The sequence below is a fragment of the Falco biarmicus genome, chromosome 17 (assembly GCF_023638135.1).
Source record: "Falco biarmicus isolate bFalBia1 chromosome 17, bFalBia1.pri, whole genome shotgun sequence".
Lineage (NCBI taxonomy): Eukaryota > Metazoa > Chordata > Aves > Falconiformes > Falconidae > Falco > Falco biarmicus.
In genome coordinates, this window is record NC_079304.1 from 6,588,585 (window position 1) to 6,607,947 (window position 19,363).

The 19,363-nt window shown below is 64.8% G+C and overlaps 4 protein-coding genes across 5 annotated transcripts; all 4 read right to left on the minus strand.

The window, feature by feature from the left end:
- Positions 1 to 672: 672 nt before the first annotated feature.
- UXT (ubiquitously expressed prefoldin like chaperone) lies at positions 673 to 3,484 on the minus strand. Of its 2 annotated transcripts, none has more exons than XM_056362654.1 (6): positions 3,329 to 3,484; positions 2,728 to 2,809; positions 2,228 to 2,292; positions 1,402 to 1,540; positions 982 to 1,045; positions 673 to 867 (listed from the first exon to the last, which is right to left on the minus strand). In XM_056362654.1, the coding sequence occupies exons 1-6, from the start codon at positions 3,411 to 3,413 to the stop codon at positions 814 to 816; spliced, it is 489 nt and encodes a 162-aa protein (XP_056218629.1). In that variant the 5' UTR covers positions 3,414 to 3,484; the 3' UTR covers positions 673 to 813. The 2 variants fall into 2 exon arrangements, with proteins under 2 accessions (XP_056218629.1, XP_056218628.1); XM_056362653.1 differs by having other exon boundaries at positions 1,402 to 1,509; positions 3,329 to 3,483.
- Positions 3,485 to 4,928: 1,444 nt separating this feature from the next.
- On the minus strand, positions 4,929 to 13,135 carry SYN1 (synapsin I). The gene is made up of 13 exons (XM_056362647.1): positions 11,559 to 13,135; positions 11,127 to 11,184; positions 10,577 to 10,659; positions 9,912 to 10,065; positions 9,325 to 9,414; positions 8,950 to 9,012; positions 8,328 to 8,470; positions 7,840 to 7,908; positions 7,193 to 7,295; positions 6,969 to 7,106; positions 6,708 to 6,771; positions 5,406 to 6,159; positions 4,929 to 5,291 (listed from the first exon to the last, which is right to left on the minus strand). The coding sequence occupies exons 1-13, from the start codon at positions 11,735 to 11,737 to the stop codon at positions 5,216 to 5,218; spliced, it is 1,974 nt and encodes a 657-aa protein (XP_056218622.1). The 5' UTR covers positions 11,738 to 13,135; the 3' UTR covers positions 4,929 to 5,215.
- Positions 13,136 to 13,230: 95 nt separating this feature from the next.
- Positions 13,231 to 16,619, minus strand: LOC130160369 (properdin-like). The gene is made up of 7 exons (XM_056362756.1): positions 16,547 to 16,619; positions 15,979 to 16,170; positions 15,491 to 15,664; positions 14,887 to 15,090; positions 14,407 to 14,518; positions 13,591 to 13,742; positions 13,231 to 13,334 (listed from the first exon to the last, which is right to left on the minus strand). The coding sequence occupies exons 1-7, from the start codon at positions 16,617 to 16,619 to the stop codon at positions 13,327 to 13,329; spliced, it is 915 nt and encodes a 304-aa protein (XP_056218731.1). The 3' UTR covers positions 13,231 to 13,326.
- Positions 16,032 to 19,213, minus strand: LOC130160284 (properdin-like). The gene is made up of 5 exons (XM_056362656.1): positions 19,054 to 19,213; positions 17,511 to 17,670; positions 16,997 to 17,148; positions 16,735 to 16,912; positions 16,032 to 16,170 (listed from the first exon to the last, which is right to left on the minus strand). Exons 1-4 carry the CDS (start codon positions 19,109 to 19,111, stop codon positions 16,776 to 16,778), a joined length of 507 nt encoding a protein of 168 aa, XP_056218631.1. The 5' UTR covers positions 19,112 to 19,213; the 3' UTR covers positions 16,032 to 16,170; positions 16,735 to 16,775.
- Positions 19,214 to 19,363: the final 150 nt, after the last annotated feature.

Sequence of the window (19,363 nt, forward strand, 5' to 3'; positions counted from 1 at the left end):
CACGGCAGGGGGCGCAGCCAGGGTTACTCCGAGGTTCCTCCGTGGTTACCCATGGGTTACTCCAGGGTTCCCCTGTGGTTACCCATGGGTTACTCAAGGGTTACCTTGAGCTTCCTCCATGGTTACCCATGGGTTACTCCAGGGTTACAAATAGGATCCTCCAGGGCTACTTTGGTGTTGCTAATAGCATACTCTGCTGCCACTCTGCAGCTACTCCAGCATTAGTAATAGCACGCTCTAGGCTTGCTCAGAGGTTACTCCATAGCTCTTCTGAGGTTACTCAGACATTGCTCTGAGATAGCCCACAGGTTACCCCAAAATTAGTGCTACTCTCACTGGTCACTCTAGGGTTACTGCAAGATTACTCCTGTGCCCCCACACACAGGAGCCTCCCTCACATGCGCTTTCCTCCAGATTTGCACATGCCTTACTCTGGGTTCAAAGGCACGTTACTCCAGGTTTACACTCACCTTACTCTGGAGTCACACACACATTACTCCAGGTTTTGACAACCCTTACTCTGGAGTTACACGTATGTTACTCCAGGTTTCGACAACTCTTACTCCATATTTACATGCACTTGCTCTGGATTTGGCTTACTGCAGGTTTACACCATGCTTACTCAACCCTCAGGCACACGGCGCTCTTGGTTTAAACATACATCACTCCAGGTATACTCATGCATGCTTTTACTGCTGTCTTACATGTCTTTACTCGAGCTTTACATGGACATTTCTCCAGGCCTACACAGGCCTCACGCTGGGTGTACACATACTTTGCTCAGGACCCTCAGGGGTGACGTGCCTGAGGCTGTCAGGGGTCAGAGGTCGTTGGCGGGTCCTGGAGACCCTGGAGCTCCCGCAGGCCCTGGGGGGGGGGAGGGTCACAGATTTATGGGGGAGCAGTGGGACCTCTCACCCTGCCCCAGAGGCCCCAGAGGCCCCAGCACCTGGGGGGACCCCAGGGTCCCAGGGGACCCACCTCCAGCACCAGCCGGATGTGCGCCCGGATCTTGGCCCCATCGCGTGTCAGGGATTCACTGAGCCTGTAGGAGAGAGGCGGGGCTTCAGGAATGGGTGGGGCTTCCTCGTGTGGGTGTGGCATTTGCAGGCACGGCCTGGACAGCCCCAGCGGGGGTGTGGGGGTGACAGCCTTATGTGGTCACAGGGAATGGTGGCAGGGGGTGTGTTCTATGGTGGTGGGGGCATGGCCTGCCCAATAGGGGCATGGCTTAACAGAGGCGTGGCCTCTGCAGGGGTGTGGCTTGCCCGGTCCTGCCATAGAGCCTCATGGGCAGGCCCTGGGAAGAGGGCGTGAGACTTAGCATAAATGGGAGGGGCCCTTGCCATTGGGGCGTGGTCACCTGGGGGGCGTGGCCAAGACCAAGGGGGCGTGTCTTACCGGTCAAGGAGTCGGCTGCGACGGTCAAGGTGGCGCAGGGCCTCTGGCAGCGTCAGCTCCGCAAAGAACCCATAGCCCAGAGCCACAAACACTCGTTGGGGGGATGGGCTGAGGGGACACAGAGGGTTACAGGGTCCATCTGGGTGGTTCCAGGGCAATTAGGGGTCTTGCAGGGGGTCCCAAGGCAGGAACTGGGGTCCCAGGTTGCTCCCAGGGGAGATACCAAAAATCCAGAGGGGTCCAGGGGGGTTATGGGGTCCATCTGGGGGGTCCCAGAGCGATTAGGGGTCCTGCAGAGGGTCCCAGGGCAGGTATTGGGGTCCCACGGGAGTTACTGGGAATCCAGGGTGGTCCAGGGGGGTTACAGGGTGCATCTGGGAGGTCTTACAGGGGGTCCCAACACAGGAATTGGGGTCTTAGGAGAGGTACTGGGGATCCAGGGTGGTCTACGGGGGTTACAGGATCCATCTGGGGGTGTCCCAGGGCAACTCAGAGTCCTGCAGGGGGTCCCAAGGCAGGTACTGGTGTCCCAGGGGGCCCCCAGGGGAGGTACTGGGGATTCAGGGGGGACCAGGGGAGTTGTGGGTTCACTTGGGAGGCCTTGGGGGGGGGGGGGGGGAGGGGGTGTTCCAGAGGGAATTTTCAGGTTTCTTGAGTGGGAATTTGGGCATCTAGAGGTGTTTTGGGGTGCTGGGGATGGGATCCTTGGGGGCTTCTGGGGTGTTTGAGGGAGTGTTGTGGGTCTTGGAGGAGTTTCAGGATGCCTGGGGAGGGGCTGTTGGGAATCCCGGGAGTTTTCCCAGTACCTCCCCCTCTCTCAACTCACACTTCTGCGGTGACGAAGAAGTTGCAGCCGAGGTCGACCTGGGTGTGCAGCGGAGCAGCTGCCTCCTGCGGGGACCCTCAGCACTCCCAAATCCCCCCCAGGGACCCCAAATACCCCCAAGATCCACCCCCCCCCCAGTATCCCCCTAATATCCCCCCAAGACCCCCCTATAGCCCTTACACCCCCAAAATAGAGCCCAGGGACTTCCAAATCCCCTCCAGAGACCCCCAAGTCCACCCTTGAGCCCCCAAATCCCCCCAGATCCTCCAAGTTCCCCCCAGGGAACCCCAGATGCCACAGATCCCCCCCAATATTCCCCAGAGACCCCAAAATACCCCCTTGCTCCCCCCAAATATACCCAGGGACACCAAAATACCCCTGTGCTGCCCCCAATGCCTCCTCTAAGTCCTGCCCCCTCCTCCCCCACGTTCACCAACACTGCCTAGGCCACGCCCCCATGCTCCGCCCCCTCAGGCCATGCCCCCGGAGGCCACACCCACCTGGAGGCGGGTAAGGGCGGTGCGCAGCTGCAGCACCTGGGCCTGCTGCTCGAAGACACCATCCCGCTGCTCCTGCACCCGCCTGTGTGGGGTGCTGCTGGCCTCAGGGGCAAGGCCCAGGGCCAGGCTGGGGTGGGGAAGGGGGTGGGGCTAGGGGGCATAGGCGTGGCCAGGAAAAGGGCGTGGCCAGAACATGTGGGTGGGGTCATAATGGAGAGGGTGGGCAAATGGGGTGTGAGTGAGAGAAAGGGGCAGGGCCAGAGGCAGGGCGAGGGCAGGGGGCGTGGCCAGAACACGGGGTAGTGGGCGTGGTCGGCACGTGGGAGCGTGGTCGGCACGTGGGGCTGGGGGCTTGACAGGGGGTTGAGGTGAAGGGTGGGCACGCCCAAAGGAAAGGGGCGTGGCCATAGGGTGGGGTCGGGTCGGGGCGTGGCCAGCGATGGGGTGCAGTCGGGAGGCGTGGAGTGGGCGGGGCCAGCCTGGCCGTGGGGCGTGGCCGGACCTGGACCACAGGGCTGGGGCGGAACGGGGCCGATTCCGAGCGGGCGGGGCCAACAGGGGGCGGGGAAAGTATGGGGCGGGGCGCCCTGGCCACACCTACCGGAGGTCTCGGCGCAGCACGTCGCTGACGAAGGCCTCGTAGCGCTGCGCCTTCTCTGCCGCTGCCATTGCCGCGCTGACGTCATCACACCGCGACATGGCGCGGGGAAAGGGGTGGGGTCTGCCGTCACGCGTCATCGCCGGGCGTCGCCGGCGGCCGTTCTACGTCATCGCCGTGCGGCGCGACGGGAAGCGCGGCCCGGGGCTGCAGGGTCCGTAGGGCCCCGTGGGCGGTAGGGTCTGTACCTCCCCACCCCACCCCCCGCCGTGCGCTCTGCATATGCTCAGCTCTATAGCGCATTTAACCCCCCACAGTCCGTATAGAGTCCACAGCCCCTCCCAGGCACGTGGGACCTACATTCAACGCCCTCCTCAAGCTTACAAGTTCACACACCCTCCCCCGGCTTCTATAAGGTCCGTACCTGTGATAAAGGCAGTCATGACTCATATCAAAAATAGAGCGTAGTGTGCTAAGTGTAATTGTACTCTGTGTGTTATTGTTGAATTTAAATAAATCAAGTCCAAAATGGATTTATTAAATATTTATCAAGGTAGGAAAGCAAAAGCAGCGCTGGGCGGCCGGGGAGTCGCAGCTCTACCAAGGGATCGCAAATTCAAGCAAGCTGAGCAGTTCTTTTTATCTTCACCGAGGTCGCTTCTGACATCTTCGGTACGCCCCTTTGCTTCTTCTGTTACCGTGGTTTCTTGTCAAACAGGACGTTCCCATGTTTGGTGTAGCAAGATAACATTGTGGACACGTCTCTTCTTGTTAAACAGGAAGTTCTCCAGACCACCACAATGGGTTCGTTCCTCTTGCTTACCTCGTTTGATCAGCAGATTACCCTTAGCTACTTATTACACTGTGTAAATCTAAACCTGTACCACAATTGTAATGAATGGGCGCGCTGCGTAGAAAAGCGCGCCAAAGGAGACAAAGACCCTGAGACTTTGAAAAGCGCGCTAAAGGAGAGCCAATAGGAAGAGAAGGCGTGCCCTAACGGCCCAATGGGGAAAGAGCGGGACGAACATCCGGCGAGAAGTGATTGGTCGAGATCCGGGCATAAAATACGCCGCTTTTAGGGCTCAGGTGCGCGCGTGGTGGAGCTAATTGAGTTCTCCGCGCACCCAGCGCTGTTTTTTGCTTATTGTTTCTCAACCGAAATTGATTGAACCTCAAATAAAATTGTTTAATTGTTATCGTTTATAACAATACCCCACCCCCCACAGGGTCTATATGCCTTCCCCAACCCCCGGTCTATAGACTATGCACAGATCTACTCTCTTCTATATGGTGTGTATCACTCCCAGCTCTTTAGAATCCGTAGTCCCTCCCAGATCTATATAGTCTATATGGTCACCCACAGATCTATAGGATCAGATCCCTACAGAGCAGATCTACAGGTCTGATCCCTACCTCCCTCAGGTCTATAGGGTCTGTAACCTTCCTCAGGCTCTACTGGGTCCATACCTGCTGCTCAGCCTGTACAGGCTCCATACCCCCCTCCAGATCTATAGGGTCCATCAGCCCTCACCACCTATAAGGTGTGTCCCCTCAAGCAGTGACACAGCAGCAGCAGCTCTGGGTCTTTATTTGCCCATCCCTTCAGGGGGAGGGGTTAATACGGGGCGGGGCGTCATGGGGGCGGGGCTTACACACAGAGTCACTAGCACATACTGAACACCCCCTCCATTTCCGGGGGGGGGTGGGGTGGGGGTGGGGCACGGCTTGCAGGTATGCAGAGGGGGGGCAGGGGGGGGTTGCACATGGAGGGCCCATAAACCAGGGTTCCCCCCACTCAGGGGTGCCAGACGCCTGGTCCCCCTGGGTGCGGCTGTGGGGCCTGGATGCCAGGGTTCCCCCGATGTGGGGGGACGCCCAGGCCCCCCCTCAGTCAGCGAAGAGGCTGGCGAAGCTCTGCCGCAGGGAGCGGATGCTCTCAGGGCCCCCCTGCTCGGGGGCGGGGCTGGGGGGGGCAATGGGAGGGGTCGGGGGGGACCCGGCCATCCGGGCCCCCCCCAAGGGACCCAGGCGCCTGGGCCTCACAGAAGGGACCCAGGCGTCTGGGCCCCCGACTTACCTGGGGGGCTGGGCTCCGCTCGGTTTGGGTGCCAGGGTGGGTTTGGGGGCAAGGGGTGGGGCTTGGGGGCGGGGTTGACGTGTGGTGGGTGGGGCCTGTTGGCCTGGGGGGCGGGGCTGAGTGGCACTGGGTGGGGTTTGGGGGCGGGGCTGAGGTGACTGGGGGCGGGGCTGGGGCACTGAGGGTGATCTGGGCGGGCCCTGAGGGCGGGGCTGGGGAGAGGTGGGTGGACCCTGAGGGCGGGGCTGGGGAGAGGTGGGCGGACCCTGAGGGCGGGACTGGGGAGAGGTGGGCGGACCCTGAGGGCGGGGCTGGGGAGAGGTGGGCGGACCCTGAGGGCGGGGCTGGGGAGAGGTGGGTGGACCCTGAGGGCGGGGCTGGGGAGAGGTGGGTGGACCCTGAGGGCGGGGCTGGGGAGAGGAGGGTGGACCCTGAGGGCGGGGCTGGGGAGAGGTGGGTGGACCCTGAGGGCGGGGCTGGGTGCTTGGTGGGGTTGTCGGGCGGGCCTGGGCAGTGGTGGGTGTGGTCTGTGGGCGGGGCTGCAGAAAAGTGGATGGAGTTTGTGGGTGGGGCTGAGTAGAGGGGGGTGGAATCTGGGGGCGGGGCTGTTGGCCTGGCAGGCGGGGCTGGGTGGTGCCTCGAGTTGGGGTGGGGCCAGGTGAGACAGGGCGTGTTGGAGCCCCTCCTCCCGGTGGGCGGGGCTGCCCCTGCGGCGGGGGGCGGGGCTGGGAAGGGCCAGATGGCGGCGGAGCACCTGGGGAGGTGGGGAGAGAAACACCTCGGATGGGCAGGGCTGAGAAGGCGGGGCCAAGGGGTGCAGGGGATTCATTTGGGGCGGGGGGGGTGCAGGGGTTTGTCTGCTAGCACTGGGAGGAGGGGCAGGTTAGAAAAGGGGCAATTTGGGGGAGTTATAGGGGCTGGGGGACTCCCCAGATTTTGGAGGGGGCATATTTTGCAGCCGCCCCATATAGAGAGGGCTCAAAGTTTTGGGAGTCTCCCTGATATTTAGGGGTTACCACATTTGGGGGTGGGGTTGGGGGGGTCCCTGGCTGTTGGGAAGAATCTATATTTCGGGGGGGTGGGGGCGGGGAGGTGTCAGGTTGGGGAGGTATCCTGGTGTGGGGAGGTCCCAGGGTTTTGTGGGGCCCTCCACACTGGGTGGGGTCAGGCTGTTTTTGGGGGGTCCCCACATTTGAGAGGGCCCCACCGTTTTGGAGGTATCCTTCTTTTTTGGACAGGTCCCCAGGGTCTGGGGAGTCCCAGGGTTTGGGGGGGAAATCCCCATTTTGGGGTGTCACTCACCCTGGGGTGGGGTTCGCTGCTGTGGGGGGGTTCCTGGCCGGGAGGACCCCAATGTCACCGACATCTGTGGGGCAGAAAGAGGGGGAGGTTAAGACCCCATGGGAATCCCCAAAACTTGGGGGGCTCCTGGAGGACTATGGGGAGGCTCAAAGGGGGCTTTGTGGGACTTGGGGAGCTCTTGAAGGACTTGGGGGTCTCAGGGAGGGTCTGGACCCTGGGGGACCTGGGAGGGAGGGGGCCTCTACGGTGATAGGGTGTTACCTGTGGGTGTGGCCGTGCATGGGAGGGGCTCCGTGGGCGGGGCAGCTCCGCCCTCATTCGTGCCAGCACCAGCTCCACAATCCGCCCCCGATCCTCAGCTGCCCCTGGACCCACCAACGGCATCCAGGAACCCAGCACCTGCCAGGGTGGGTGGGTGGGGGTCAAGGTCAGGGGTGACCCGGGCCTCCAGGGGGGTCGGGGGCTCAAGGTCACCTGGTGCTGACCTGCAAGATGTGCTCCCGCCCGTCGGGCGCCTGCAGCACCTCCACCCCGCAGATGTCAACACCCCCGAAGAGGCGGGCACAGGCATCCACCCAGCCACGGTGCCTGCAGAGGGTGGGTGGGCGTGGCCTCGGGGGGACACGCCCATAGCCCAAGGCCTTGCACATGCAGGCACGCAGCCCCCTCCCACCCCACCCCCCTTAGGCACCACCCCCTTTGGGAACAGCACCACTCCCTGCATAGCCCTGCCCTACCCGCCCCACATCTGTGATAGCCACGCCTCCTCATCGAAACCACGCCCACATGACCACACCCTTTCTCCCTAGCTGACACCCTTCCTCACAGTGCTGGCTCTTCTGGACAGCCCCACCCCTCCCCGTGGCCACGCCCTTCATTAACCATGCCCTTCATTGACCACGCCCCTCCAGCAAAGCCACGCCTGTTTGGAACAGCCATGCCTCCACTGCCCCACCCCACCCGCATACCTGTAGCCCCACCCCTTTCCCCAGCCACACCCCTTACCTGGAACCCCACCCATTGCACCTCCTCCTAGCCCTGCCCCACCCTGTAGCCACACACACCCCCTGCAGCCACACCCTCCCCATAACCACGCCCCTGCGAGACAAGCCCCACCCTCCTTCCCACTCACCGAGGGCTGAGAGTGACCAGCTCCATCTGAGCCCCCTCCCCCATGGGGTCCCCAGCCACCAGTGGCCACCTGGGGGGGTGGGGATAGCGGGGTCACAGGGTCAGGGGGTTACTCGGTGTCCCCCGGTCTCTGCCACGTCCCCACACATTCATCTGATGTCACTGACATCGCCCCATGGCCCCCCAGGCCCCATGTCCTCATGTCCCCCCCGTGTCCTCACCATGACCCCTGTGGACCCTCCATGGCCCTGTGTCCCCCCATGGCCTCCCCTGGTCCCCATGGCCCTTTGTCTGCATGAGTCGTGTGTCCCCCCCCCCAGTCCCCATGGCCCCATGTCCCCGCATGTGTGTGTGTCCCCCGTCCCCATGTCCCTGTATGTGTGTCCCCCCCCAGTCCCCGTGGTGCCCCCCCAGTTCCCATGGCTCCCCCATGGCCCCACGTCTCTGCATGTCCCCCCAGTGTCCCCCCACCCCGCTCTGGCCCCTCACCGCAGCGCTCTGTACTCCTCCCCAATCCGCTGCACCCGCAGGCGCTGACTGCCCCCCAGGACCCCCTGGACCAGGGCCCCTGCCCGGGCCCCCCCCATGGCCCCCACCACCGCCCCCAGCACCTCTGGCGTCCCCACACGCACCTGGGGGTTGGGAGACAGCATTAGACACCCCCCCCACCCCCCCAGCCACCCTGCCCGGCCACCCCAGACCCCCCCCCCCCAGTCACAACCACCACACACCCCACCACCGGGCCACCCCTCCGTGGGGATTATCCTTCACACCTGGGGGTGGGGACACCGCCAAGCCACGCCCCCATGTGGGCCACCCCTATAGACAGACTGAGAAAGGCCATGCACCCTGCTGGCCACACCCCCTTATCCAGCCACGCCCCCAGAAGGGTCCAGCCTCCCCACCCCAGACATATGTGGGGGCGGGGACACTCCAGAGGCCACGCCCACTCGACACCACGCCCCTCCATCAAGTTCAGTGGGCCCCACCCACCTCAGACCATCAGCCCCACCCCCCCAGGGGTTAATCATGAGGGGGGCTCTGAAGGGGAGGGGGCGGGGCTCTGAAGGGGAGGGGGCGGGGCTCTGAAGGGGAGGGGGCGGGATCTCACCTTGCCCACCCCTGCGGGAGCGGGGCTGAACGTCACCATCATGGGGAAGGTGGGGGCTGTCAGCTGCAGGACCTCCCAGTTACACCAGTGCTCCCAGTTCCCTCCCAGGCCTCTCATTTCCCATCCAATCGCCCCCCTAGTGCCTCTCAATCCCCTCCCAGTGCCTCCCAGTGCCCTCCCAGTTTCCCACAGTTCCCCCCAGCCGCCTCCCAGTCTGACCCAGGGCCTCCCAGTGCCCCCAATCTGCTCCTATCCCCTCCCAGTACCTCCCCAGCTCCCCCCAGTCCACTTCCAGTTTCTTCCCAGTAAATCCCAGTGCCTCCCAGTCCACTCCAATCATCTCCCAGTTCCCTCTCAGTGCCTTCCAGTGCTCACCAGTCCACGGGGGTGGTTGCAGAAGCCCTGTGGGACCAGGGGAAAGGCCTCGGGGCCCAGTTCCCGCTGCAGCTGTGCCAACTTGGCAAACTGGGAACATTTGGAACGTCATGGGCCGGGGAGAGAGGAGGGTGACAGCCCTGCCCAGCACTCCCAGTCTGCCCCAGTATTCCTCCCCATGCCTCACAGTATCCTCCCGTTTATCCCAGTGCCTCCCATTACGACCCACAGGCACTCCCAGTGCCCCCCAGTAAAGCCCCATCCCTCCCAGTGCACCCAGTATCCCTCCCAGTGCCTCCCAATACGCTCCCATTCACCCATCAGTGTTCCCCCAGACACATCCCAGTTACCTCCCAGTTACCCCTCAGTGCCTCCCAGTGCCCCCAGCACCTCCTGCCATGTCCCCAGTTACCTCTCAGTCACCGCCCAGCACCCCCTCAGTCCCCGCGTTAGATCCCAGTCCCCCCAGTTGCCCCCCCATGTCCTCCCACTGGCCCCCCACTCCCTCCAAATGCCCACCCCAAAGCCCACTCAGCCCCCCCCCCAGTTGCCTCCCAGTCCCTCCCAGTGCCCCCCATCCCACGCACCAGGCAGGGGGGATGGGCGAAGGCGTAGAGGGCAGGGAGAGGGTCGGTGCTGGGGACCCCCCCCAGCTGCAATCCCACCAGCAGCCGCCGGGTGGCGCCTTCTGCCCCTCCTTCAGGGCATTCCCGCACCAGCACGAAGTCGGGGTGCACCCGCCTACACGGGGGGTCATGGGGCACCCCCAACCCCCCCAATATAAAGCACCCCAAAAAGTCCCACCTTGCACCCCAAAATCCCACCCTGCACCCTGAGATACAACCCTGGACCCCAAAATTCCCCCCTGCACCCCAACATACCACTCTGCACCCCGAAATTCAAAGCCGGATCTCAAAATCTAGTTCTGCACCCCCAAAAATCCCCTCCTGCAGCCCAAAACCCTGCCCTGCACCCCAAAATTCCACCCTTCAACCCCCAAAATCCCACTCCTGCACCCTGAAATCAAACCTCACACCCCCGAAATTCCACCCTACACCCCCAAAAATCCCCTCCTGCACCCCAAAACCTAAACCTGTATGCCAGAATTTACATCTGCACACCAAAATCCATCCCTGAACCCCAAAAGCTCTCCTATCTCCTCAATACTCCACCCAGCCCCCCCAAAATCCCCCTAGAACCCACGAAACACCCAAATGGAGGGTGTGCACCCCAAGAATGGGGGGGACCCCACCTTGTGCCCCCTCGGGGGGTGTCGATGGTGATGCTGAGGGCGCCATGGGTGGAGGCCACCAGGGAGAGCTCGGAAAACTGGGCCTGGGGGGACCCCAAAATCCAGGGGGACCCCCAAAATCTCCCAGGGATGACCAAAACCCTCCCTGTGGCCACCAAAACCCACCCTGAGACCCCTCAAACCCCCCGCTGAGCCACTCTGAACCCCCAAATTGGTTCAAGGAATGGAGGTTTAGGGGCTCCCCCAAAGTCAGAGAGGACCCCAAAATCCAGTGGGGACCCCAAACCCATCCCGAAGATCCCCAAAACCTCCCTGGGGGCCCCTCAAATCAGGAAGGACCCCAAAATCCAGTGGGGTCCCCAACCCCCCACAAGGATCCCCAAAACCTCCCTGGGGGGCCCCCAAATCAGCCTGAACCCCCAAAATGCAGCATCAGGCCCTATCGGCAGATCCCAGAACCAGCGGGGGGGGGGGGCGCAGAATAAGGAAGGGCACCAAAATTGAAGAGGGGGCCCCCAAAATCGGGGGGGGGACCGACCCCAAAACTCACCTGTTCTACTCGCAGCTCCACATCCCCGTGAACCGATTTGCCCTTGAATAGCTTCACCCTGGGGGGGGGTGCAGGGAGTACCCCAAAACAAGTGGGCCTCAAAATGCCCTCCCCCAAGTGACACCCCCAAACTGCCCCACCAAAATCTGACACCCCCAAATTTACCCGCCAAAACCGAAGCCCACCTAATGCCCCCCCCAAATATGACATGCCCCAAATGACACCCCCCATCAGACCCCCCAAAACCTCACTCCCCTAAAATCTGATACCCCCAACCGCCCCTCCCAAGGTGCTCTCCCCCCTCCAGATCTGCACCCTCAAACCCACCCTCCCTGAGTGCCCCCCGCCCCCCCCCCAAGTCTCTTCCCCAGGTGCCCTCCAGGCCCGGGGGGAGGTTGGGGGTCCCAGGGGTTGGGGGTGCCCCATACGTACCAGTCGGTGCCAGGAGGGGAGATGACGAGCAGCAGTGGGGCCGGAGGGGGGGTCCGGGGGGGTTTCCACATCCCACCCACCCCCGGCCCCCCCCCAAGTCCTGGCCCCACCCCAGGGGGGTCCCCTCCCCCCCCCGCCAGGAAGTTCCCATCTGACAGCCGCCGGCGCAGGTACTCCATCCCCAGCTATAGGGGTCAGAGGCTATAGGGGCCCGCTATAGGGGGTGGGAGCTATAGGGGCATATAGGGACTTGCTATAGCGGTTAGGGGCTGTAGGGGCCTATATGGGGTAGAAGCTGGGGGGGTGGTGGTGCTATAGGGGGTTGGATCTATAGGGGTTGGGGGCTATAGGGACCTATAGGAGAAGAGGGCTGGGGGGGAGCCTATAGGGGCCGGCTCTAAGGGTCAGGGGCTACAAGTGGTCGCCCTTGGGGGGGGTCAGAGTTATAGTGGTCAGGGGCTATAGGAGCCTGCTATAGGGGTAGGGAGCTCTAAGAGGTCACCTGCTAGGGAGCAGCGCTATAGCAGTCAGGGTCTATAAAAGCCCACTATAGGGAGCTATAGATGTCACCCTATAGGGGTTAGAGGTATGGGAGTTCCCCTATAGACAGCTACTAAGGGGGTCAGAGCTTACAGGGGAGTCAGCTGATAGGGGCCCACTAGCGGGGTGGCAGCCTATAGAGACTAGCTATAGGGTCTTATAGGGACCCGGGCTGCGAGGACCCAGCCCTACAGGTGTCTGCAGCTATAGGAGTTCAGCCTGCATGAAGGTGCCTATAAGCACCCCATACAGCGAATGGCATCCCTGGGGCTATAGGAGGAGGCCCTATAGGGGAAGGAGCTGTAGAAGCAGAAAACCCTATAGGAAGGGGGTCTATAGGGGGCGAAAGGCTGGGAGGCGGTACGCCTGCCTTACGGGAAAATTCTGTAGGAGAAGTGAGCTATAGAAGAAGGTTCTGTAGGGGATGGGGGTCTATAGGGGAGAGGAGCTATGGGGGAAGGAGAGCTATAGGGGAAGGGACCCCAGGAAAAGCTGCCCTATAGAGGAAGGGAGCTGGCGGGGGGCTGCCCCATGGCCGGGCCCTACAGGGGAAAGTGGGGGCTATAGGGGATGCAAGAGTTCGAGGAAAAAGGGCTACAGGGGACGGGGAAGATATAGGAGGCAGAAAAGCTATAGGGGATGGGGGTCTATAAGGGAAGGGAGCTATAGGGGGTGCAAAAGCTATAGGGGAAGGGAGCTATAGGGGGTGCAAAAGCTATAGGGGAAGGGGAGCTATAGGAGAAGGGGGCAGAGCCGCTATAGGGGGCAGGGGGCTGCAGTGGAAGGACGGCCCTGCCGGGAGCCCTATAGGAGCCCCTATAGCATCCCCCGGACGGCAGCGTCCCGCCCCGCCCAACCCCCGCCCTCGCGCTCACATCCGGCCCCGCCCCCTCTCCCCGCCCCCTCTCCGTTGAGAAGCCGTGGGAGGGGCGGGGCTCGGTTGTGACGTCAGCGGCCGCCCCGCCCGCGGCTCTGCAGAGGGAAAGGGGCGGGGCCGGTGACGTCATCACCGGCAGCAAGGCCGGAAAGTAAACCAAGGCGTGCGGGGGGGGGGGAACGGGGACCGCCCCTCCCCCCTCGGGGGCCCACCCCCGCGCCCCTTCCCCCTCCCGAGGGACTCAGGCGTCCGGGGTCTTTATTGCGGGGTTTTTATTGCGGGGGTGAGGGGCCAGGCGGGTTTTGGGGGAAATTGCGGTGGATTTGGGGTCCCACGGTGTCACCGGGAGTCTCAGTCCTCTGGGGGGGGGGGGGGGTAGAGGAAGGAGGTAAATAGGGGACCCCGGCGTCCGGGGGGCACCCCCACCTCCCCGTAGAACCAGGCCCCCTGCCCATCCCCCCACTGGGGACCCAGAAACCCACCCACCCCCACCCCTCCAAGGGGTCCCAGGCCCCCTGCCCTTCCCCCCTCCAGGGCCTCCAGGGGACCCAGAAACCCCCCCCCCTCCCCCCCCAAGGAATCCCTGCCGCCCCACCCCTCCCCCAGCAGGCAGACCGTGGGGGGCTGGGCAGGGCAGCACGTGCAGGCAGGGCCGGGTCTCCTCCAGGCGAAGGTGCTGCCCCTCCAGCGGGGGGCAGCGTGGCCGGGCCGACCCCCAGAAGGTGACATTGACGGGGGTGGAAGAGCCCACCGAGGTCACGATCCGTCTGTAAGGGGGGTGCTTTTAGCGCCCTGCCCCATAGATCCACCCAGGGCTCCCCCTCCCGCGGCCCCATAGATCCCCCGTAGGCCCCAGAGATCACATACAGATCTGCCTGCCCCACAGATGCCCCAGTGACCCTGTAGACACCCCCCCAACCCTATAGACCCTGCACTGACCCCCCAGCGCCATAAACCATCCACTGACCCTGTAGACTCCCCTTGACCCTATAGACCCTTCATTGACCCTATAGCCCCCCCAGCCCCATAGATCCCCCACTGACCCTGTAGACCCCCCTGTTGTCTATATAGACTCCTCATTGACCCTAGAGCCCCCCACAACCCCATAGATCCCCCACTGACCCTGTAGACCCCCCTATTGTCTCTATAGACTCCCCATTGACCCTATAGCCCCCCCAGCCCCATAGATCCCCCACTGACCCTGTAGACCCCTCGTTGTCTCTATAGACTCCCCATTGACCCTATAGCCCCCCAGCCCCATAGATCCCCCACTGACCCTGTAGACCCCTCGTTGTCTCTATAGACTCCACATTGACCCTATAGCCCCCCCAGCCCCATAGATCCCCTATTGACCCAGTAGACACCCCGCTGTCTCTACAGACCCCCCCATTGATCCTATAGCCACCACCCCCCCACAGCCCCTATACGCACGGGTAGGTGGGGTAGATGGGCTGGCACTCTCGGACACGGCTACGTGTGGGGCTGGCCCCACATGGGGGAGTGCAGAGTCCCCAGGGGCTCCAGTCCGACCAGTTCCCCGGCACTGGGAGCACAGGGCAGCATCACCCCTCAGCCCCCACTCTATAGGGCTGGAGGTTATGGGGTGCCTATGGGGGGGAGGGGGAGGGGGTTCTTGTGGGTCTTCATGGGTTCCTATGGGGTGGCTATGGGGGCCTGTGGGGTGGCTGTAGGGCAGCTATAAGGCTCCATAGGGCAGCTATGAGGTCCTGTAGGGCAACTATAGGGCTCTACAAGGCAACTACAGGTGCTATAGGGCATCTGTAGGTTTCCATAGGACAACTATAGGGTCCCAAAGGGCACCTATAGGGCCCTATAAGGCAACTGTAAGTGCTACGGGGCATCTATACGGTTCCATAGGGCAGCTATAGGTGATGGAGGGGCATCACTCACAGAGGCAGTTCTGGATGTTGTAGCAGGTGCGGAGCTGGATGATGCTGGGCCCCCCGTCCGTGGGGCAGGGCGGCCCCCCGGGCCGGTGCCGCAAACATTCCCGCGTGCGCCTCTGCTGCCCCACAGCAGGCTGGCAGCTTATGGAGCCGAACTGCCGCCGCTCGCAGGGGGTCCAGGCGCCCCACGGCCCCCAGTGCTCCACGCCTAGGGAGGCATGGGGGGGGGTGTCAGTGGGAGCTGTGGGGCACCCCATAGCCCACCTTGACCCACACTTGGGGAGCACTGGGGGGGTGGGCCGGGGAGTGGGTGTCTGGGGGGGGCTGTGGGGTGGGTGTCGGGCGGGGGTTATGGGGTAGGTGTCTCGGGGAGGGGGGACTATGGGGTGGGTGCCCCACAGAGAGAGAGGGGGGCAGTGGGGTGCCCTATAGCAAAGGGGCGGGGTCACATGGTGCCCCATAGCAGCAGGCTGGGTGCCCTGCCCCCCCAAGCCCCACCCCCCCAAGCCAGGGCACACCCTCTGGGTGGACTCCCGTCCCAGCCCTATGTGCCTCGAAGGCCCCGCCCCTTCAGGCCCCGCCCCCTCCCGCAGGCCACGCCCCCTCACCAGGGCAGGCCCCGTGGGGGCCACAGACCACACGCCTGGTGCTGTTGCCGTGGCAACCGCGGCCGCCATGCCGGGGGGGTGGGGCGTCGCAGGCGCGGCGCTGCGTGACCACGCCCAGCCCGCACGTCACCGGGCAGGGGGCGGTCGCTGACCACGCCCCCCAGGCGCCGTCCTCTGTGAGGGGCGGGGAAAGGGCAGAGTCAGGGGCTTGTGGCCACGCCCCCGCCGAGACGTGGAGTCCCGCGCGTGTCCCCCCCCAGTGCGGGGTCCCCAGAGATGAGGGGTGTCCCCCCAGATGTGCCCCCCCAGTGCCCCCAGCCAACACGGGCCCCCTGGACGCGGGGACCCCTCCAACGCAGGGTCTCCCCAGATGCAGCCCCTCCCCTCATACAGCACACCCCCCACCCCACCCCGAGCCCCCCGACATGGACCCCCCCAGCCCCCCGGCCGCGGGACGCCAGGAGCCCCCCCAGCCCCCTGGGCCTCACCGGGGCATGGCGGCAGCCCAGGGCAGGGCTGGGTGTCGACGGCGGCCCCAGCGCACGCGGCTCCCGGCGGCTCCACCGACGGCGGCGGTGAATCACAGCGGCGGCTGCGGCTGCGCCCCGGCGCCCTGCCCGCCCCGCTGCACGTGCCCCGGCAGCTGCCCCACGGGCCCCAGGAGCCCCAGGAGCCCCCCACTGCGGGGGCAGGGCTGAGGCTCCAGCCCCCTCCCCACCCGCCCATCGCCCTCCCCGGCCCACTCCCCACCATCCTCCTTCATCCCGACCATCTCCCCCACCATCCTCCTTCATCCCGACCCTCTCCCCCACCATCTTCCTTCATCCCGACCCTCTCCCCACCATCCTCCTTCATCCCGACCCTCTCCCCCACCATCTTCCTTCATCCCGACCCTCTCCCCACCATCCTCCTTCATCCCGACCCTCTCCCCCACCATCCTCCTTCATCCCGACCCTCTCCCCACCATCCTCCTTCATCCCGACCCTCTCCCTCATCATCCTCCTTCATCCCGACCCTCTCCCCACCATCCTCCTTCATCCCGACCCTCTCCCCCACCATCCTCCTTCATCCCGACCCTCTCCCTATCATCCTCCTTCATCCCGACCCTCTCCCCCACATCCTCCTTCATCCCGACCCTCTCCCCCACCATCCTCCTTCATCCCGACCCTCTCCCCCACATCCTCCTTCATCCCGACCCTCTCCCCCACCATCCTCCTTCATCCCGACCCTCTCCCCCGCCTCACCAGGGCAGGTGGGGGTCGCCCCCTGGCAGACCCGGCTCTCCTCAGCTGCCCCAGGCCCGCAGCCCCCCCCCGCAGCGGGGGGGAGGGTCCGCGCAGGCCCGGCTCCGCCGCAGGGTCCCCACCCCGCAGGTCACTGAGCAGCCGCTCCACGGCGACCAGGGGGTCCAGCCCCCCGCCACTGGGGTCAAAGGTCAAGGGTCAACCTCGGGGTCACCCCCCCACGTCCCATCCTGCCCCCCTCCCCAGCGTCCCCGTGTCCCACCGGGGCAGCAGGGGAGGTGACACGCTCGCAGCTGCCACTCCCGAGGGTCTTTGTCCCCTGTGGGGCTCCGGCTGCGTCCGCGGCGCTGGGTCCCCTCCCCGCAGGTCACCGAGCAGCTGGTCCAGCGGCCCCACGGCCCCCACGTGTCCTGCCTGGGACAGGGGTCACCCGCTGGCGCCCGGCGGCACCTGGGGGGGGGGTCTCGCGGGTGGGCGTGGCTCTAAGTAGGCGGGGGGGGTGGGATGGGCGCGGCCTCAGTGGCCAGGGCAGGGGGGCTGGGTGAGGCCTGGATGTGGGTGGGGTCCTGTTGGAGGGAGGGGCTTAGTGGTGTGGGTGGGGCTTATAGGGTGGGACAGGCCTTGGGTGGGGTGGGCTGGGCCTAGGAGGTGTGGTGGGCGGGGCCTGGTGGGTGGGGCTAGGGGCGTGTGTGGCTGCGATAGGGCTGAGAAGGGTGGGGAGTGGGCGTGGCTTAGAAGGGTAGGGAATGGGCAGGGCTTGCAGGGATGGGGCTGACCGGCAGGTGTGGCAGTGGCCATGGGGGCGGAGCTTGTAGCCATAGGTGGGGTTGAGGCAGCAGTCGGCCAATGAGACGGGCTCATCGCCCAGCAGCTCGGTGCAGGCCCCGCCTCCCCCTTCCTCCTCCAATCGGGCGAAGCACCACACGGGCGTGGCAGCTGGGGCAAGGGTCCACGGTGTGTGTGTGTGTCACGTGGGGGCATCCTCCCCCAGTGACCCCCAGTTATCTCCCAGTTTCCCCAGTATCCCCCTACCTCTCCCAGTCCCCAGTTACCCCCTTCAGTGTTCCCAGTGACCTTCCAGTCCACCCAGTTTCCCCAGTCCCTCCCACTCCTGCACTTCCCCCCCAGAGTGCAGGTGCTCCCGTATCTCCCAGTGCATCCCAGTCATTCCATTATACCTCCGGGCCTCCCAATTCCCAGCCCCCCCCATATCGTCTAGTCACCCAGTGCTCCTAGTTCTCCCAGTATCCCCCAGTTCCCCATATCCTCTGCCACCCGCCACCCAGCTCCCCCAGGGCTCTCAGTCCACTCAGCCGAGTGCCCTCCCAGTATCCTCCCAGTCCTTCCCATTTCCCCAGTGCCCCTTACCCCTCTACTTCCAGCCCCACCGGTGCCCTCCCAGTATCCCCCAGGCTCAGAGCCTCCCCCAGTGCTCCCAGTACCCCCTCCTACTGCTCCCAGTCCCAGTGCCCCCAGTTCCCCCAGCCCCCCCGCCCAGTCCCCAAGCCTCCCTCAGTGGCCCCCAGTGCCTCCCAGTTCCACCCCCTGTATTCCCAGTGCCCCTCCAAGGGCTCCCCAGTACCTCCCCAGTCCTCCCAGTACCCCCCAAATCCCCATCCCCAATCCTCCACTGGGGTTCCTAGTACCCCCCAGTTCCGCATCCCAAATCCTCCCCTGGGACTCCCAGTGCCCCCCAGTTCCCCATCCCCAAGCCTCCCCTGGGGCTCCCAGTGCCACCAGTACCCCCCCCCAGTTCCCCATCCCCAAGCCTCCCCTGGGGTTCCCAGTACCCCCAGTTTCCCACCCCCAATCCTCCCCGGGGCTCCCAGTACCCCCAGTTCCCCATCCCCAAGCCTCCCCTGGGGTTCCCAGTACCCCCCCAGTTTCCCACCCCCAATCCTCCCCTGGGGCTCCCAGTGCCCCCCATTTCCCCAGCCCCAAGCCTCCCCTGGGGCTCCCAGTACCCCCCCCAGTTCCCCAGCCCCAAACCTCCCCCGGGGCTCCCAGTGCCCCCCAGTTCCCCAGCCCCAAGCCTCCCCTGGGGCTCCCAGTACCCCCCAGTTCCCCAGCCCCAAGCCTCCCCTGGGGCTCCCAGTACCCCCCCAGTTCCCCAGCCCCAAACCTCCCCCGGGGCTCCCAGTGCCCCCCAGTTCCCCAGCCCCAAGCCTCCCCTGGGGCTCCCAGTACCCCCCAGTTCCCCAGCCCCAAGCCTCCCCTGGGGCTCCCAGTACCCCCCAGTTCCCCAGCCCCAAGCCTCCCCTGGGGCTCCCAGTACCCCCCAGTTCCCCAGCCCCAAGCCTCCCCCAGTGCTCCCAGTACCGGCGGGGCTCAGCAGGGGGGCGCAGAGCAGCAGCACCAGCAGCTCCACGCACGCCATGGGGAGGGGGGACACTGTCCCTCCCACCCCCCCGCACCCCAAAGTACTTCTGGGCCAAGGGGAAGTGGGGGGAGGGGGGGGACACCCCACCCACAGGAAGGACCCAGGCGCCCGGCTGGCACCCTGCCCCTCCCCCCACCGCCACCCCCTCCCCCACCCCAAGGGACCCAGGCGGCCCGGTGACCTCCCCTCCCCCCTCCCCCAGCACCCACAGGAAGGACCCGGGCGCCCGGGTGGCGGCCCCACCCCCAC

Coding starts and splice junctions, on each gene's coding strand:
- LOC130160284 (XM_056362656.1), bottom strand. CDS start 19,111: ATGGCGTGCGTGGAGCTGCTGGTGCTGCTGCTCTGCGCCCCCCTGCTG. Junction 17,149..17,510: donor GGCCACTGCCACACCTGCCG/GTCAGCCCCATC, acceptor CCCCTGTCCCAG/GCAGGACACGTGGGGGCCGT. Junction 16,913..16,996: donor TCACCTCCCCTGCTGCCCCG/GTGGGACACGGG, acceptor CTTTGACCCCAG/TGGCGGGGGGCTGGACCCCC.
- LOC130160369 (XM_056362756.1), bottom strand. CDS start 16,619: ATGAAGGAGGATGTGGGGGAGAGGGTCGGGATGAAGGAGGATGATAGG. Junction 16,171..16,546: donor GGTCGGGATGAAGGAGGATG/GTGGGGGAGAGG, acceptor CTGCCCCCGCAG/TGGGGGGCTCCTGGGGCTCC. Junction 14,519..14,886: donor CAACATCCAGAACTGCCTCT/GTGAGTGATGCC, acceptor CTGTGCTCCCAG/TGCCGGGGAACTGGTCGGAC.
- UXT (XM_056362653.1), bottom strand. CDS start 3,465: ATGACGCGTGACGGCAGACCCCACCCCTTTCCCCGCGCCATGTCGCGG. Junction 2,293..2,727: donor CCGCCCTTACCCGCCTCCAG/GTGGGTGTGGCC, acceptor GGGTCCCCGCAG/GAGGCAGCTGCTCCGCTGCA. Junction 1,046..1,401: donor CGCAGCCGACTCCTTGACCG/GTAAGACACGCC, acceptor TCTCTCCTACAG/GCTCAGTGAATCCCTGACAC.
- SYN1 (XM_056362647.1), bottom strand. CDS start 11,737: ATGGAGTACCTGCGCCGGCGGCTGTCAGATGGGAACTTCCTGGCGGGG. Junction 11,185..11,558: donor TCCCCTCCTGGCACCGACTG/GTACGTATGGGG, acceptor ACCCCCCCCCAG/GGTGAAGCTATTCAAGGGCA. Junction 10,066..10,576: donor ACCCCCCGAGGGGGCACAAG/GTGGGGTCCCCC, acceptor CCCCCCGTGTAG/GCGGGTGCACCCCGACTTCG.